The sequence below is a fragment of the Aythya fuligula genome, chromosome 16 (assembly GCF_009819795.1).
Source record: "Aythya fuligula isolate bAytFul2 chromosome 16, bAytFul2.pri, whole genome shotgun sequence".
Lineage (NCBI taxonomy): Eukaryota > Metazoa > Chordata > Aves > Anseriformes > Anatidae > Aythya > Aythya fuligula.
Window position 1 is genome coordinate 8225827 of NC_045574.1, and position 12793 is coordinate 8238619.

The window sequence follows — 12793 nt, forward strand, 5'->3', positions numbered from 1 at the left end:
TCTTCCTATTGCATAGGAGTACATAATATAAATAACAAACACGGCATTGCAGGTAAACTGGAACTTCAGGTGATTTTATGTGGTGCAAGATTTATGAAGATGTAAATCGACTTAAGATTTGAAATTAAGATACTCATTTTCTTGAATCCCAGATGGCAGATAATTGTTCTCTATTAAGAAGCAATTTGGAAAGAAACACAGGGAAAAAATGTCAGATTGAAATATTTAGAGACATCTGAAGTGTTTAAAGCTGTCTTTGAAGTCTTTGGAAAATGTATCAAATATAATTTTTTGAGGACAATAACAATTCAATGACAATTGCATAGAAAATTAATACACTCAGAAAAATGAAAATTGATCCTTTATAAATACTATCCTTAATCCAAAAGGTGTTGCATATTTGGTCAGACAAAAAGCATAGAAATTTTTTGTAAAGATATGGATTACAAAATACACTTTAAAAAACATGCTAGCTAATTTGAGAACTGTTTTAGATACGTTATCAAGCAGCAGCATTTTATACAATAGAGAATAACATAGTGCTGGTTTTGGAAATATTCTACATTCAGAAAATGCTGTATTCCTACCAGAAGAATGGAGTGATACATATTTACATGGATACAAATAAAGCAAGTGCAAAAACCATGGCTCTTCTACATTCTTTCTACCAATAAAAACACATACATTAGACACTTTCATTCCATTGCTGTTCAGATCTTACATTTTGCTCATTCTCATGGAGAAAAACAAAAACAGGACTTCATATTTCATTGCAAGTATCTTCACAAGCAATTACTCTTCTGGCAAACTGTACTTCCAACACCCATAACTGACAAAAAAAAAATCTTCCTGATATCTGTCCACTCCCATTCCACTCTTAGACTGTTTACATATCATGAATGATGATTTTATTCTACGTATTCATATATTTGATGCAGACGTTTATAGAAGCTCATCCTGTATTTGCAGCCAAAGCTTTGATGGAAAAATGGAAGTAAAAAAAATGCACACACACGCACAAAAAAAAAAAAGAAAAAAAAAGAGATGAACTTTGAGTTCCAATGAGCCCCATGTACTTCACATGGTATAACTTTGATGGAAAATGCATTAGAGTTGTTCACCCTGTAGACAATATATTTGGAGGCCTTTGGTACAATGGCAGGAAGGCACTGTGGTGAAACATTCAGATAACTGAGGAAAGACAGGGTTTCCTCATGTGCAAATATGGCTATCTTCCAGATAAAGTGAGAACAAATTACTCATAAAATGGTATTAACTCTTCCAAGGTTAAGCTAATGCTTCTACAGAAAGAGAGCGAGGTGTATTATGCGACAAAATATTAATACTGGAAAACACTGCTCAGCAAGAACAGGAAATAATTTAGTACTGTATATTTTGAAGTTCTTCAGCCTAGCTATATAATTTTAACATAGCAGTTTTCTTTTTTAAAAAAAGAGACAACAATGCATAACACTATGTCTGAGGATACTCCTTTTCTCCAGAAATAAATATAAAGCTGGTTAAAGCTGTATTATTTAACTAATGGTGGCACGTAAGAGCAGATAGAGTAGCACAGCCTGACCTCATGTAGCTGTAAATAAAACCACTAAAATGTAGTCTATATTATATACATCTTATGAACACTCGATCCACTAGCTGGCTCCGTGTGCCTGCAGAGGTCTGCCTGACTGGAGCCAATTATAGGATTGTGATCCAAGTTCGTAATGCTGTGTGTGTTCATGCAGAAGCATATATGTGTGCATATATATGTTATAACCATATATACTTACATGGTTATATTATATAATTATGCATGTATATGCACCTACACAAACACACATCCAGATTAGTATCCATGCCTTAAAAATGAGGAAGAAATACTGCTAGTGCAAGCACGAGTAAAGCACTTGTAGCATATATATTTTAAAAAAATTAAATTCCTCTCCCTCTGTCTGCAGCAAACTGCCTGAAAGAACACACAAGAGCAGTGTATATCTTATCGTTCCGGTGCAGATCTCATGTTTAATGGTGCATCCTGCACAGTAGCTTCAGTGGAGCACTGCAGGGGCTCAGGGCATCTGCCTGCTGGAGTCCCTTTTAAAGCTTAAAAGCTTTTACTATGGGTCCAGACTTTTCTTGTCTGCTTTATACATTTATGCTTCATAGAAAAAAGGGGAGAAGGATGCTTAAATGATCACTAGGAGACAGAGGCAAAAATTTAAAATTAAAGTCAGTCCAGGTCCTGAAGACACATAATGCAATTGCATGTTGTGGGAGAAAAGTTGCTAGTGGATTTGGTGTGCAGCTATCTGACTTAAAGATTGGATGTTCATCTGTATAAAGAGGATTATTGACAGTCGGTTACTACTGGCAATCACCAGATAAGCAGCAATATGTTCAGACCACATCTATGTGTCTAGAGATTTGCTGTTCACGTTCTTTAATATTGTATTTGAAATCCAGCAAGAGAAATGTTTCTGTCAGTTATTTGGGGATTTTTATTTTTATTTTGTGAATGGGTTTGTTTTGTTTTGTTTTTAAATTTCTCCTATACCTTAATTCTGCAGGTTGGATTGGGGAAAACTAGATGGTTGTTGGCAGTGTGAACCCTGTGAAGCTGTTCTTTTGCTCAGCCACAGTAAAGAATTTCTGACAGGCAACTTTTGTCCTTAGGAATTTTTCAAAATTGTCCAAAATGTCAAACTGCATTAAAAATCCATAATATATGTCAGATTCTGGCAATATGGCAGTTTAAAAACAATTCAAAATAGCTTATTTGAGGCATGTGAGCCAGCTGAAATGCTATACAGTGTAAGTGCTGCTTAACAATCACCAACTCCCCCATACAGAGGCCGTTTCAGCTAGTCCAAGCCTCAGTTTTGTTCCTGCAAAAGTCAGTAGAAAAAAGGCCATTGACTTGTGGAATTCAGCTTTCAGGTTAAGATTGTAGCTGGGGCTAGGGTCGGATATTCTGGAAAATCTCATGCTTCTATCCCTCACTTCCATCTCTCTCTTTGCAGAGTTTGATTGTCACCTTTAAGTGGCAGATTTTTTTTCTTCTCAATACTCCTGACAAGATTTCTGTTGAACTGAGTCTGTAGGGTTTGTGCGAGTAGGCAGCTGCTGTGCTGGTACTCACATAACCTAATTCCTACTGTGAGCATGTGGGCACAATGGTAATCAGAAAAGTTTGCTGTGAAACAACTGAGAGCAGGGTAGTTTCACTGTGTTTTCTAGAACAGAGCTCAGGCTCTACACTCATAACAAATGCCAGCTTTCCTCTTTTACAAAACCCCTAAGGATTACTAGGTATTGCCTACAATATTATGGTGACTTTTTACTGCATGTTTTTTATTGACTCTGGATGCCTTTTTATCACAGTGGGGTACCAAAGACACACCGAAATGTTATAAACTTGCTAGCTGTACAACTGCAGGTGGCAGAAGGTCTCTCTTACTGTGATAAGCATGTGTCAGTACATTATATTCAGACACATGAAGCAAAACACAACAAACATACTAACTTGTGTGGAAATTCAACTTTTCCAGAAGTTGCTGGTAGCTTTGCAAAGCTAAAGAAACAACGTGTATGTAAGGAAGTGTATGCTTTTTCTGGAACATATGGCTTCTGTAAAATGCAAATATTTTTGCAGCTTTGAATGGTTAAACACAGCTGCTGAGACAAGGTACCAGCCAACAGCAGGTTCTGTGTGAAAAGAAACAGCAACAATTTATTAGGGAGAAAATATCTAAGATGTGTTGATACACAGCCTAAATATTAATGAGAGTAAATCATAAAAATCTTTGGGTTTACTGTAACTCCTATATATCAATTTCTGTTTTATGTGAGTGTATGCTACCTTGGGACAGGTGTTACAACTGCTGAATTGCTCTTTTCACTGGTTCTCTGCAAGCATCCTTCTCCGTCAAATTCCTATCCAGTCAGACAAGAAAAAAATGGAGAAGACTCCTGGATTCATCTGCTATCTACTCTTTGAAATACCGATCACAGTGCTCAGGGTCAGAAAACACAGCTTTTGCTCCCAGGTTGGATAAGGGCCGAGTAAGCTTGGGCTGCCTCAGTTTCCTACAACAAAAAAAAAATTCAGAAGGGCTTTGTGACCTGGAGGGCAAATCATTGTTAGTGAACTGCAAAATGTTGCTGTTCTGTTATGGAATATGTTACTCTTTCTTCCCTCATTTCCCACCCCACCCAAATAAGCACTAATATATAATCTCCCTTGCTTTGTGTGGCGTTCAGGAGTGACATCTTACTTCTCCCTTATTACTCAGATAGATTGATCGATACACAGCTAGGTATTTTGCAGCAGGCTTGAAGAGTTTCCTCAGACAGATGCTTCGTTACATGAGAACAATACGATCTTTGGACGAAAGGAAGGGTGTCCTTTTCGGTGTTTACAGAGAGAGGTGGCGAGTTGCTTAGTCAAGGCTGTCAGCTTGATGCCAATACATTGTTCCTTGCATTGAATTGGTGCCTTGAGATGAACAGTTAAGGAAGCAGGAGGTTGCAGGGGCACTGGAAGGATCTAAGAGGTCAGTTATGGAAGGATTTGCTAGAAGTTGTCTCACAAATCTCTTCTTCTATGTCTGATTTCTGGCAGGGAGTCCAGAAAATTCCTTCCTGATAATTTCATTAACTGTGAAATAAAAGAAAGAGGAAGAAATGTCAGAGCACTTTCAAAGTCATGAGAAGTAAAAGCAATCCTTGGGCACTTTGCTGTTAAGCTGAAAACATCCCCTCTCTATTGATAACATAATTATTTTGATTTAAATATTAACATTTTAGCCTAATAAGGCAGGCTACATATTTTTGGTAAGCAAGAGGGAAGGAGAGGAGAGAGATGGTTTACACAGTGTTTGGCATGCTCCAAGTACCATGAAAACACAACTGACAACTTGCACCATGTGTCCAGTACATGCTACGTCCCCTGTGTAACAGAACTCCTTCACAGACTTTTCCTTTACCCACATTTTAAAAAATAAAAAATAAAAATAAAAAATCTCTAAGTGTCCGAGCATTTTAACATTTTTCACTAGGATAAAATGAGAGTATTCTGAAAAGAGAAGGGCCAGATTTGGACGAAATATAGTGGATAGTGCTGAAAACACCGAGACTGCAATTGAGGTGCAAAAGCATTGGCTTTTTCGTGTTCATTTTCTTTTCAAAAATCTCACTGTTCGATCTATGTCCTCATTCTGGTTTGTTTGTAGATTGTAGCATAAGCAAACTTCCATACAATGCTGTAAGACTCTGGGGACAGGCTTGGCAATAAAGCTCAAGAGAAGACACCGAATCACTTCATTCTCTGTTTAAAAAGAACTGAACAGTATTACATTTTGTACACAACATCCGTCCTCTCCTGTACACCTTTCACATGCTTGCCTAAAGCACCCCTTGGTACCTCCTGGCACAACTTTTCTTTCTAGGCAGCGATTTTGTTAAGAGAGAGCCCTAACACACGAGTGTGTTGGTGCAGAACTCCAGAACTGCCTGTCTGGGGACTCCGTTTCCGTGCAGCTCCTTGGCACTGTATTCACGGGGGTAGGGGGGATTGCCAACTTTGGAAACTGCTTATTTACTCTAAGGAATTTGCCTTAAAAACAAAGACCAAATTTTCTAAGGTTTCAGACCCAAAATCTGAATGATTTCACCCCATTGATACTTCAGAGCTAAGACAAGGACTAAGTCAAAGCTGAGCAGATCCTCACCCAAGCCTGATTAATTGTCAGGGATAAAGCTGTAAGACTCCACAACACTTAAGCCTGTTTCTAACAAATGATCATGAAAAATAACAATGAACGTAGTATTTCACAAACAAGTAAAATGCGATGCCCAATCTCGTATCATCTCTGGGAGATCGCACGCGTTAATTTATAATAGTATGACTAATACTGGGACTAGCAGCGAGATAAAAGAAGCGGGCACCCACTCTCACGGGGTCATTTCCTTTCTAACAACAGTGGAATTTATCTCAGAAAAAAAAGTATCTATGGTTTATGTGAAGCTCAGAGCTGTTGCTATACAGCTGTCTGGTGTGGCTGGGTACTTCTCAAGGACCAAACATCTGCACAGAGCAGTGTAGGTGCAGGGTGGGAGGTGCAGGGCAGCAGTCCTCTGAGTTTCCATGTGCCCCATGGCCTGTGCTGATGGAGGATGAGGAGGGGGCTGAAGGCTCTGCAGGGTCTCACTGGAGAAGCCCACCCATGGGGTGGGGAGCCCAGCAGTGCAGTGAGCTGCCCTGGTCTCTGCCGTGGGCTCTGACACGAGGCACATCCCATCCCTCCATGCTCAGAAATCCCCTTGTGAGCAGCCTGGGTTTCAGCTCTTCTTTCTCATTCCAGCCAGGAAATGCCTGGTTTCAATCAGATTGGTGCCTGCTGAGGAGCACATGGGCCAAAAATAGGTGTCTGACAGCCTGGCCTCTCCTGCTGCCCAGCCTTCTACAGCCACTGTCACCTGGTGGCCTCTGTCCTCAGCCTTTTGGGTGAATCCATGCCCGTGAAGCACATCGCAGGGGGGGGATTTGGTTATTGCTGCTCTGCAGTGCAAGCAAGCAACCAGAGGGAGGTGAGGTTGGTCTACTTTCAGGCAAAGCCCTCCTGCGGCTCAGTCAGAAGGGCTTCCTGTTTGCTCTACCCAGGAAATGAGAGGAGCAGGTCTTCAATGGAAATTTTTCACAGTCTCAGCTAAAAATAGCAGTGAGGTAAAAGAAGTGGGCACCCACTCTCACAGGGTCATTTCCTTTCTAAAAACAAGTGGGCTGAGGCTGCAGGCCGATTTATTTATTGACAGGCTTGTTTGAGCTGCCAGCACACCAAAAATGCTGTGTACGAGTTTCCTTTCATACGATGCAGCCACTGCTCATGGAAACATTGAGCCAAGTCATCTTGGTCTAAGAGGGGTTAAATATTAGGTGAACAAGCAGGTAATTAATGGCGTTTGCTAACCCTTAGCCTTTGGAGGGGTCCCTTTTTGGTGCTGTTTCTCAGGCTGAGCTTCAGGCGAAGCGAAAGCTATCAAGCAGCAATAGCAAACCGCGAGCCCCGAGCCCAGCCAGCGCGGTCCCGCTCGCGGCTCCAGGCAGGTGGGACGATGCGGTGACGGCTTACTCAGCCTGCAGCCTTCACTTTCCCTCCTGCATGCTGCCTTGGAGGTCAGCGGTGGGTTTTGTGGGCTGAGGTTACAGACGGACAGCAATCTGAACGAGCTAGAGTTGCAGGGGGACGTGGAACAGCAGCCCTGTGGAGGGGCTGCAGGACCACGCTGGAGGGCACAGCCGGGCTCCCTGTGTGTGAGCTCTCACAGGCTGCAAATTGGGGTTTTGTTGTATCTGAATGACAAGGTCGCTCCCTGTCATCAGGTGGCCTGAATGTCCTGTACTCACCCTGAATTCCAGCTAAATCCATGTGGAGGGCAGTGAGGGGCAATTTAGGCTCGACTGCACTGGAGCTCCAAGGGAAGGATGTGCCAGTCAACGACTGCCCAAGCACAAAAAGCCCAAATCTACACCCAGAGCCCCTAAACTAACAGACATGGAGTGGATCCCAAGGCAGGTATGGCTCTCCTGGCTTGGAGTCACTTCCACACAGCCTGGTGACATCGCCCACCTCCAGTGCATCTGCTCCAGAGATCTGGGGAGCACTTGGATGCAGCCTGAGGTGTAATCTCAGCGGCTTGGGTTTCAATAGCAGGGTGAACAAAACCGGCAAACTGAGACATATCTAAACTTCAGAGGAAGCTGAGCTCATGCACGGAACTTGCTATTCTGAAGTCCCACCTATCTTTTTTTGGTAACATGGTTAAAATGCCTCTCAAGTATCGGTTCTCATTATCTGCTCATTTCTAGCTGCGAGGAAATAGAGATAACGTGATTAATAAATAAAATGTTATTTAAGGTGCCTGGCATGTGACAGCTCTGGAGCACACTGCTGTTGATCCATTTAATGAGCGATTAAATGGGGACATGAGGACATATGCAAAGATTATGAAAGATGAAATCATAAAAAAATGTATTGAAATGAGAGCTGACGTCAGCCATCCAGACCAAGGAAATGCCTAGGGAGGCCTGAATCTCTTCAGCATATCCTGTTAGATACTGCTGCTGGATGGGTATTGCCACAGCTCTGGTGCTTGGAGATCCCCACGCTAGCTCGGAGACTGGCTAAAATCACAGGGGGCTGGCTGCGTTGTGCTAATCACCGAGCTTTGATGGGTTACAGTCAGGCTCTCAGGCTCCACTTCTCAAAGACGTTTAAGACTCTAATTCGCATCCTCTCAGATAGAAATCTGGAGTGTATTCGCTTGTGGGATGATAGTGGGTTGTATTAAATACTGAGCTTCGACTAGTAGTCCAGAGACAGAAAACAGTCTCCAGTTTTAGCTGGCAAAGAGTCAGGCTCCTTGGAATTGATTACATACATGCACACACTCGTATGCATGCGTGCGCGCACACACATCCACACACGCACTGCAGTAACAGCTCTCCTAGCGTTATTCCATCTATGTGTCTGGAATAACACCAATGGAGTCAATGCTGTCACAGCACTGTATCCGCTGCAGTGGCTGGGCTTTTGGGATCCTCTTAGAGCGAAGGTCCCATCGCAGGAGGCAAAGCCAACCTCCCACGGGTCGCTCCCTGCACCACGCTGCTGGGCACGGATCCCACATGTTCCCTTTGCTCTGCCAGCATGGCCGAGAGGCATCTTACGTGTGCAGCCAACACAAGGCTCACGGGGAGGGACTGATGGCATTTCAGGAACCAGGGAGGGAAGTTGAACCCTGAGCTTTTAGCGTGCCACGAAGACGTGACCAGGCAAACCGTGGTCCTAGCGTGGTCCTGGCTGCTGCCAGCAGGATGCTTCGGCCCAGCATGCACAGCCCCGTCTCTCCTTTCCTGCCCACCAAGCCCCAGCTAATGCAGGACAGCTCCGTGGTACACACGTAGGGAAGAAAAAGGATGAAAAAAATTAAAGTAAATTAAATAAGAGTTTAAACCCTCTAAGCCAAATAAAAAGGGGCATGACTTTTTCATTGAAAAAATAAATAAATAAAGGTTAAGAGAAACACACAGCTGGAGAAAAGGCAGAAAAATACCAATTACCTTTCTTTTTGATTGCTTGGATCAAAGATCACAGTCATTCTTTTTCATATAATGTTTTGTATCCAGCTAAGGTGTGTATCTATCAGCTCTGAAAAAGATTTGCAAAACCATTTTTGAGAAAAAAAAGTAACCTTTGGCCTATGTTGCAAGGCCAAATGTTACAGTTTTCAGCTACTCTTTCATTTTGTGCTTTAATTTATTAAAAGGACATTTCAGCATATACAATACATAAGGCAGAACGTAACCGCTGACCTTTCTGTTTGCTCAGATCCAGCACTAGATTTTACTTTTTCCCCCTCTTTTCTCAACTGATATTATCTAAAAATAAGTATGCAAAAAATTACACTCCTAAATTGATCACAAAACAGACAAGAAATGCTGGTAATTTGATCTGAGACTTCAGAGGCACAGGAGGTCCATGTGTCTGGGAGTCAGGTCAAAGACTAGTCACTGCCTTTTGCAAAACTCAGGTGTGTTATCATCTTCGTGGCCCAAATAAAACATGACACATTTATGCCAGATCAAAAGTCAGTCCCTTCTTTCAAATCAAGAGATCTAAGCACGGTGGGTGTAAATTACACTCTGCTTGAGTTGTAAGGAAGAGGAAAGATATGTGCAAAGAAGTTATGCAAGTTACAGTCTTTCCTTCAAATACAAATGAAGTTTTTTTTTCTCATAAAATGGCAATGTTTAAGATTCTGATTCTTTTTTTTTTTCTTTTTTTTTTTTTCTCTTTTTTTTTTTTTTCTCTATCTAATCTTTTTAGATTTCTTTTGAATGCATCATGAAAGCAGTTGGCACTTCCCACAAAACCATGTGGAAATTAAAAAATTATTCCAATATTAAGGAGGAAAAAGCGCTTCTTAAAAACTAAGCTAGTTTTGAGTACAGGATTCAGAAGTGCCTTTGCTGCTGGATTTCAGGTGACTATATATAGAAGAGAAATATTTTCGTTGGCTCCCTCAGATCGTGCAGCCACGTATCATACGCTGGAACCTACCACTCAGTACACAGCCTATTTTATATTCTGCATCCTGGAAAATCAGCCTCTGCACATGCAAGCAGAGCAACTAATTGACTGGTAAATACAAACTTAGGTGTATCAGGCACAAGGAGCCCAAATCCAACAAACTGTCTTGGGGAAAAATACCAGGGTGGGGGGATGTTTTTATAAATCAACAGCAATGAAAGGCTTTTTCTGGAAAATTGGGACAGATAACTGCCAAGAAGTGCTCAGCTGTAAAGCTCTGCTTTAATTGCATCTCCACCTCTCCAAAGGGTTTTTCTCCTTATTGAAATAATGCCAGGAAAAGCACCCTTGAACTTTTTTTGTATTGTAATTTATCTGTGTAAACTATAAGCCTCTTTAATGCCATCCAGCTCGACAGCAATCGTGTCATCTCTGTTACTCATGCAAACTCTTGGAAGAAGTTACTGATCCCAAACTACGAGAGCCCCAAACTCAGTCAAGTCCCGTGATGCATTTTTGCTACAATAGTTTCAATAGACTCAAAACCCATCGGCATCTTTCCATGAATTTAACATCATGATATAGATATCTGATGGAAAACAGAATCTAAATAAAACACATATTTTTGGCTAAAGCCTGTCCCAACTCAAATCAATAGCTAAACTCCTTGCGATTCGCGGGATCTCTATTTCGCTCATGCCATTTAACTCAGCTCCCCTTCTATGTCAGTAAGCTTCCAGAGTGAGGTGCAAAAAAAAAAAACATCGCTATCTGTGGTACCATCCTACCCAAAATCTTTAACAGGAAGCTGCGTGGTTCTGCAGCAAAAGAGCAGAAAATAAAGATAGCATTGCTGTTAAAAAAAAAAAAAAGTGTCCTAAATTCACTGTACATCAAAAGTATCAAGAAGGAAATACTCAAAGCACAAATCTGTCCATGACGACACCCCAGAACTTTTAAGGACTTTCTAAGCACTTCCACTATTGTCAGCCTGCTTCCAGAAAAGACCAAAAGCCTATTGCTATGAAACATCTGTGTTAAAACTGTGAGGAAAAAGCGTGACCTAGTGGTTAAGGCACAACTGGACAGTGGGGCTCGCAGCCTGGAGCTCTGCTATGCCGTCATCTTGCCGTGTCGCCCTGGCCAAGTCCAAAGTGTTCCCAAAGGACCAGCTCTATCAAAGGTTTGCTTGAATCTGAAAAATGCAGACAGACTGTGAAGGTCACACACAGGGAACTTAAATACTTCACAGAAGTATTTAAAGGAAATTTAACAGAAAAAAAAGAGCCTGAGATGACGATGACTTGGAAGGAAAGGAGCCCGTGTGATGATGACACAGAATGAGCCTGTACGGAGCGTGTGGAGATAGTGGAGAGCACTTCATTTTCAAAATAATCCCACAGGGATGTTATAAAGTCCTTAGGTAGCTTGAATCCCAAACTACCAAAGGCATGAGGTGCTGAGCTCAGGCACTGTAAGCATCCTTGTAGCCACCAAGGTAAGATAGCAAGATAACACCTTTAAACCCATAACCATCAGTCAGGGTTGGAGCACTCAATATCTCTAAAAATTAGGTCCTAAGTATTTCTATTAGGATGATCAACATTGAGCCAACATAGGTTAACGAGCACTCTGAAAACAGTGTTCTGTCTTTGTTTTATGGCATCCAAAGCCAGGAGACTACGGAGCATCCCCCACCCTGGGGATGCCGTGTCCTGGGAGCCCCTGGGTACCACTGCACGAAGCTGGCTGCTCTCTCCACATTATCCATGCACAATCCTCAGTCAGAAGTCGTTACACTGCCAACTGTGCCCTCCAGGCCCTTTATTCCCAGTGATACAAAGCAGTGAGCAGCTCCAGGGGAAGGAACGCAGAGCACTTTGCACGGGTGGAGATAACGCGGACCCCGCACTGCTTTCCCCGTACTACACACCATGGGGTCTGTCCCAGTTTGCCATGCTTCACTTCAGCCGGTTACACAAACAGTTACAATCTTGTAAATCAGTAATAAGTTGCACCTGAACCTGTAAGTGATTAGTAAAAAATCATTACGCTTCCATGGCCAGAGGACTTTCACACAGTTAATCAGTTAAGAAGAGAACCGGGTGTTAACGGGTTGTTTAATTCCCTGGTAGACCAGTTTATTGAGACCCCCATAACAAGAGGACCGAAATCAGAAGTGCAAACAATGTATGGGAGAATTATATTGCCTACAAATGGTGTTCTGGCCCGGAGAACAGGCACCAACTGGTGCACTAAGGTGAGCTGAAGGAAGGAATTCTAGAACTGAGTGGGTGCCACCTGTGGTGGTTTCTCCTATTGAACCCAGTTGAAAATTTCAATCTATTATAAATTGATGAGTTGAGTTTTCTAGGCACTTTCTCCATGAACCAGGGGTTACATGGTATCTGCAGGATACACACGCACTAGCTTTCTCATCCTGGGTTGTTGCCTGGAATGGCAAGAGAAAGAGCAAATTCTGCTCCCGAGTGTGATTTCCTGTTAGCTTGATGAATTTCACTATTTAAACATAATTTTTTAATCTAGAGATTCTAAGATAGGTGCAAACTCTGTTTACACATTGACTGGAGGAAGAATCCGTGCCAGCTGGCAATGAGAGAAGTGCACCTTCAGGCAAAACATTGTGCACTTTCCCTCCTGCCACAGCAGGAAGCCTTTGGAGCTCATCTGGAGGGTCAGTT

The 12793-nt window shown here is 42.2% G+C and overlaps 1 protein-coding gene across 3 annotated transcripts in view; it reads right to left on the minus strand.

The window, feature by feature from the left end:
- Positions 1-1014: 1014 nt before the first annotated feature.
- The window catches only part of NFATC2 (nuclear factor of activated T cells 2), a 96742-nt gene continuing 84963 nt past the window's right edge, over positions 1015-12793 (minus strand). For 2 of the 3 annotated variants that reach the window (XM_032198436.1, XM_032198434.1), the window contains exon 10: positions 1015-4657. In XM_032198436.1, coding sequence (XP_032054327.1) covers positions 4602-4657 — 56 coding nt within the window. In that variant the 3' untranslated portion in view covers positions 1015-4601. Of the gene's footprint in view, positions 4658-9121; positions 9210-12793 lie in introns of all 3 variants that reach the window. The other variant, XM_032198435.1, reaches the window with a different exon arrangement.